Source organism: Ctenocephalides felis, unplaced genomic scaffold (genome assembly GCF_003426905.1).
Source record: "Ctenocephalides felis isolate EL2017-DRISC unplaced genomic scaffold, ASM342690v1 CF-g0.4_SCAFFOLD_03572, whole genome shotgun sequence".
Classification (NCBI taxonomy): Eukaryota; Metazoa; Arthropoda; class Insecta; order Siphonaptera; family Pulicidae; genus Ctenocephalides; species Ctenocephalides felis.
Window position 1 is genome coordinate 443,762 of NW_020539726.1, and position 6,752 is coordinate 450,513.

The window sequence follows — 6,752 nt, forward strand, 5'->3', positions numbered from 1 at the left end:
TATTATTCATACCTTTGCCAGGGTGAAGGTTCAGTCGGTCCTTTTTACCCCAAACACATTTTACACAAGTTACATAAAAACCTGTTGAATCTAAAGTAAAACTAACAATGCTTATTATTAAATAAAGAAAGTAAATTAAAGTGGCCCTTTGTACTCTCGGATCTTCAACTCCCGCTCCATCCTATCATTTTACTGCTAAACTCGTTCTAATGCCGTATTGATACAAAAATTTCATGACTGAAAATGGCCAAATCCGTTCAGCCGTTTTAGAGTTTTAGCATACCTAACATTATGTCCATTTTTATATATAAGATTAGGCTCCTCGAGTAGAAATGGATCTCGGTTAAATATTGTCACAATATTCTAAGACTAAGACATTATCAAATTATCGACTCTGTCTGATCTAGTACTTTTTTATAATATCTTAGTATCATTTTATAATATTCAAACAGCAATGAACAAAATTGTCTACAAAATAGTATTGATTAAATGATTGATTTAATGTAATATTTAATGTTAAATTGAGATCTTAAATAAAGATCGTAACTAGAGTAGCATTTTTGCCAATGTAAAACGGTTATATATTATTCGACACTTTCATAAGCACATGATGTTTGCCAAATTTAACACGATGCTTCATACTTTTTCCAATAAGTTAGTTAGTCAGATAGCATGCTTCAGATAACTACTCTATTCAAATATTTGATGGTGGAACTTTCTGATTCAGTAGTTATTTTTACTTTGTAAAATTTCTTGTGGTTGTAGCATCTTCAAAAAGTTGCACAAAGTGTGAGGTGCGAGTCTAGATATTTTTATGTTAAATGTTTCTGAGTTAAACCAGCGTGTTAAAAAGACATCAAAGTAGTTTATCAATTATAATTTTATTTGAATTGACTTCGATTCATTGACACACGATTTAACCACTCCCGTTCGCTCTATTTAATATGTACGACGTTAACTCGTAATTATCATTTATTCTCATAGGCGCCAATAAACGTCCGCTGACATTTATTTGCAGTTTTAAATAATCTGTATTCATTAGTCTAGATAGCAAACACGTGCTCAACTTAACATGTGAGTTAACAATTTTGTTATTATTTATTTACGCGTATATAGTTAGCAGACGATGTCCCCGCAGACAATTTTCTAGTGGGCGTGGCCTATCGAGAGTGGGCGTGGCCAATATATAAAATATAATTTTTAATGAAAATTATTAAAGTTTAACAGTATATTCTAATAAATATTATTTATTTAGCTTTTTCTATGTTTGACATAACAATCCTTAACCTACAATCAAGTAGTTCATAGTACATATACCGACTTATCGATAAAAGAGGAGTACCAACAGGCATATTCCGCCGCGTAAAAAAGTGACTGAGGTTATGTTGAAGTGCAAATATCAGTGAAATCAGTACAAATATTCATTAATTATTATATTGAAAAGTTTAAAAATTCAATTAGAAGTGCCCCCAAAGAATACTCATTATGCTATCGTAGTGAAAATTGTGTTTTTCTTTGTCAAAAATAACCCGCCTAAAACATCTAGTTGGATTCCAGTGTCTGCGGAGAGTTCTTAGTGCACATTTCTTACATTTGTTTTATTAATAATTAAATTAGTGATGAATATAAATCAATAAATTTGAATAGAAGTAATAATGTTGTGTTTGTGTTTGTTTGAAATCGTTTTCAGTACACTATCATTGTCATTCGATCATGTTCGAGGTTATGTGGGAATATTTCGATTAGCCATTGATATAGTTAATAATTATTATATTGAAAAGTTTAAAAATTTAATTAGAAGTGCCCCCAAAGAATACTCATTATGCTATCGTAGTGAAAATTGTGTTTTCTTTGTCAAAAATAACCCGCCTAAAACATCTAGTTGGATTCCAGTGTCTGCGGAGAGTTCTTAGTGCACATTTCTTACATTTGTTTTATTAATAATTAAATAGTGATGAATATAAATCAATAAATTTGAATAGAAGTAGTAATAATGTTGTGTTTTGTGTTGTTTGAAATCGTTTCAGTACACTATCATTGTCATTCGATCATGTCATGTTCGAGGTTATGTGGGAATATTTCGATTAGCCATTGATATAGTTAATTAATTATTATATTGAAAGTTTAAAAATTTAATTAGAAGTGCCCCCAAAGAATACTCATTATGCTATCGTAGTGAAAATTGTGTTTTTCTTTGTCAAAAATAACCCGCCTAAAACATCTAGTTGGATTCCAGTGTCTGCGGAGAGTTCTTAGTGCACATTTCTTACATTTGTTTATTAATAATTAAATTAGTGATGAATATAAATCAATAAATTTGAATAGAAAGTGTAGGCGTATGGCAACGTCGCCGTCGTAAGGGTCGTGCCGGATGGCGCGTATGGATTGCTCAACAGGCAGTCGGTCCCGGGTTCTGGTCGCGATAAGTTATCTATGTACATAAACTGCTAATAAACTATTATTATAAATTATCATACACATTTCATTGGTAGTATACCAAAGTGGTGACCCCGACGTGATTTAGTGTGTGTGTGTAATTTTAAATGAATTCTCGTGCGAAAAAGTTAAGTGCAGTGGAAAACATGAGTACGCCAGTAGTAGTAGTGCCCCGCGATAACGTAAATTTGCCACATTTTTACGAGCAGGACCCAGAGTTGTGGTTTGCTTTAGCGGAAAGTGTGTTTGTGCACGCTAATGTGAATGAAAGTTCAAAATTTCATACGGTCGTTAGTAAGTTGGACCCGCGGTATGCGTCAGAAGTTCGCAATATAATTCTGAAACCCCCTAAAGATAATCCATATAGTGCGTTGAAAAAGGAATTGTTGAAACGGTATGGCATTTCCGATGAAACAAAGCTACGCCAGTTGTTGGAAGGTCAGGAAATGGGTGATAGAACTCCATCACAGTTTTTACGGCACCTACGCTCATTAGCGGGTTCAGCTGTTTCAAAAGAAATGCTGAACCTAATGTGGTCGTCGCGATTGCCTACGCATGTGCAAGCATTAATATCTATACGGGAAAACAGTGACATAGATTCGAATGCGAAAGCCGCCGACACAGAATTATGGAATTAGAGACAGCATCGGGTTTGCAAAACAATGGCGATTGCAAGCACATCAGCGCACGACGATTTTACGGCAACCTCGCGTCAGAATTGCGGAACATGCGAGCCGAGATTTCTGACTTGAGAAAACAGGTAGAGGATCGACGAGACGGTTCATCCCTTGCGCCGTAAGCGCAGATCGCGTACGCCCGCAAGTACTCGGTCAGGTTCGGAAGAGCGCGTACGAACGCTTTGCGAATATCATCGACGGTTCGGTCGGAATGCAATGAGATGTCGATCGCCGTGCGACATGCGTTCGGAAAACTCCGTGGGCCATCGTTATTAGCGGCAAACGATTTACGCCCAGAGAGACAGATAAGCCCGCCGTGTTTGCTAAGTGACAGAAAGAGTCAGGTGTCGTACCTGATTGATACGGGGTCGGACGTTTCAGCGTTTCCGCGCTCATTATTATGCAATCCAAATAGGAAGAGGATTGCATACCAGCTAGCCGCCGCAAATAATACGACTATTGCAACCTATGGTACGGTGGCAATGGTGGTTGATCTTGGGCTACGTCGCGACCTGTCATGGAACTTCATTATAGCAGACGTTACGCAACCAATAATTGGTGTAGATTTTCTCGCTTACTACGGTTTAATTGTGGATGTGAAAAATCGTCAAATAACGGATGCTATGACAGGATTAACGGCGCAGGCGGATATTGCAGCGGGATCAATAGCGACTATAAAGGTGGTAACTGGTTCAACAGCGTACCATAAGTTGCTTGAAAAGTTTCCTGGTTTAACACGACCAGACGGCGCTGTTAGGTACGCAAGCACGCGACGCAACACCATATAGAAACCAGTCCTGGACCGCCGGTGGTTCAAAAACCTCGGAGATTAGCTCCGGACAGACTCATTGCTGCTAGAAAGGAGTTTGAAGCTATGCTGATGAATTAGGAACGGCTCGACCATCGAAAAGTTGTTGGGCAGCCCCGCTACATATGGTTCCAAAAGGATGTGATGAGTGGCGTCCATGTGGCGATTATAGAGGGTTTGAATGCGCGAACGAAGCCTGACAAATATCCAGTACGCCATATTCATGATTTCGCCCAAGCCTTAGACGGAAAAAACTATATTCTCGACTATAGACTTGGTGAAAGCGTTTAACCAAATTCCGGTGGCGGAAGAAGATATTGCAAAAACCGCTATTACAACACCGTTTGGACTATATGAGTTTCCGTACATGACGTTTGGATTGCGCAACGCCGCGCAAACATTCCAGAGATTTATCGATGAGGTGTTGCAAGGGTTAGATTTTTGTTACGCCTACATCGATGACATTCTTGTAGCTTCGTCGTCCGAGGAAGAACATATGGCGCACCTAGAGACACTGTTGGTAAACTTCTGGAATTTGAGAGTGGTAATAAACCCATCTAAATGTGTGTTCGGCCAAACAAGTGTGAAGTTTTTGGGATATGAGGTGTCGGCTGAGGGTACTCGCCCTTGCCAGAGAAGGTTGAAGCTATTAGGACATTCACAAAGCCAGCAACAACGCAAGAGCTGAGGCGGTTTTTGGGCATGCTAAACTTTATAGAAGGTTCATACCAAATGCCGCTCAAATCAAGCACCGTTGAATGAGTTTCTGCGTGGAGATCCGAAGAGCAAAACCCCGGTAGAGTGGACAGCGCATACGTCAGCTGCTTTTGAAGCGTGTAAGGAGAGTCTGGCTCAAGCAGCACTACTATCCCACCCACACGCAAATGCTCATTTAGCTATTTTCTGCGACGCTTCAGAACATTCCATTGGAGCCTCATTGCAGCAGCAGGTCGCTAACAGCTGGCAACCCTTGGCATTCTTTTCGCGAAAACTGAGCACAAACGGAACGGAAATACGCGACTTACGATCGTGAACTACTTGCAGTGTATGAAGCGGTGAAATACTTTTCGTCACATGGTTGAGGCAAGAACTTTTACAATTTTTACTGACCATAAACCAATAGTGTTCGCATTTGTCAAGAAGATAGTCAGTGTTCGCCTCGTCAATTCCGATATTTAGACTTTATCGCCCAATTTTCGACCGATGTACGTCATATGTCGGGAGAGAAAAATGTTGTCGCCGACGCATTATCGCGGGTGGAGTCTTTAAGAAGTGCCGAAATAGATAGAAGTGTTATTAGCAGCGGAGCAGAGAATAGATGAAGAAATAGCTAAGTTGCGCACCGAAAACAACACGTCGCTCAAACTGAAACTTATTCGATTTGAGGACCAAGACGTGTCAGTCTTGTGCGACATTTCTACGCGAACAGCTAGACCGTATGTTCCAACAAAGTTACGGCGGGCGGTGTTTGATAGCTTACACGGATTGTCACACCCCGGTATGAATGCTACGATCAAGCTAGTTACACAAAGATATGTGTGGCCGTACATCAAACGGGATTGCCGCGAGTGGGCTCGATGTTTGCTTCGCATGTCAGCGTGCAAAAGTCAGTAGGCACGTGCAGGCCCCAACTGGACAATTTGAACTTCCATCGGGTAGATTTGAGCACGTGCATATCGATATATTGTAAGCCATTGTCAGAAGGATATCGGTATTGCCTTACATGCGTCGACAGATTTTCGAGATGGCCGGAAGCAATTCCAATCAGAGACCAAGAAGCCTCCACCTCCACCGTGCGCGAGCCTTCTATTCTAATTGGATTGCAAGATTTGGTATACCGCTGCGGCTGACGTCGGACCAAGAAGCAGTTCGAGTCACGAATATTCAGTGAATTAAATCAGCTGCTTGGCACGAGTCATTACAAGACTACGGCATACCATCCCGAAGCCAATGGGATGGTTGAAAGATTCCACCGCCAGCTCAAAGCAGCTATCAGATGCCATAGCAGTGAAAGATGGACAGAAATATTACCGACGGTTATGTAGGAATTCGTGCAGCATGGAAAGAGGATCTGCAAGCTACTGTTGCGGAAATGGTATATGGCGAAGCCTTGCGATTGCCTGGACCAATGCTACACGTAAACACCGACGAGTATTACGGCGAGAGAAACTTTGTAAATAACCTGCGGACCACATGCAAAATAATATGCCCCATCAACGGAACGCGACATGGCCAGAAGAGAACATTTGTGTTCAAAGATTTAGCGACTGCGGAGAGCGTTTTCGTTCGCGAAACGACGGCCCAAAGAGACTCTGCAGAATCCATATGAAGGTCCCTTTGAGGTAAAGTCCAGATCAGCAAAGTCTTTTGTGGTATGTATGCGTGGCAAAGATGTCACCATATCTATCGACCGTTTGAAGCCAGCATACACACTAGCACCAGAAGAAAATGCTGAATCCGTTCCGTCGCAGTCTAATGAGATTCCGCAAACAATCCAGCGAGAATCTGACAACAACAGCAGATCTCAGCCGTTGAGCCCGACAGAGCCTGAGCCAGTTGCACAACCAACTCTTCAACAAGACGAGACGCCGAGTTCGGTTTTCCGGATTTTTGGCAGGCGGATTTTCGTGAACTTCGTCACTAGAGGGGGAGTACTGTAGGCGTATGGCAACGTCGCCGTCGTAAGGGTCGTGCCGGATGGCGCGTATGGATTGCTCAACAGGCAGTCGGTCCCGGGTTCTGGTCGCGATAAGTTATCTATGTACATAAACTGCTAATAAACTATTATTATAAATTATCATACGCATTTCATTGGTAGTATACCAAAATGT

The 6,752-nt window shown here is 41.1% G+C and overlaps 1 protein-coding gene across 1 annotated transcript; it reads left to right on the plus strand.

Moving 5' to 3' along the window:
* Positions 1-2,582: 2,582 nt before the first annotated feature.
* LOC113387876 lies at positions 2,583-3,074 on the plus strand. The gene has a single exon (XM_026625264.1). The coding sequence runs from the start codon at positions 2,583-2,585 to the stop codon at positions 3,072-3,074; it is 492 nt and encodes a 163-aa protein (XP_026481049.1).
* Positions 3,075-6,752: the final 3,678 nt, after the last annotated feature.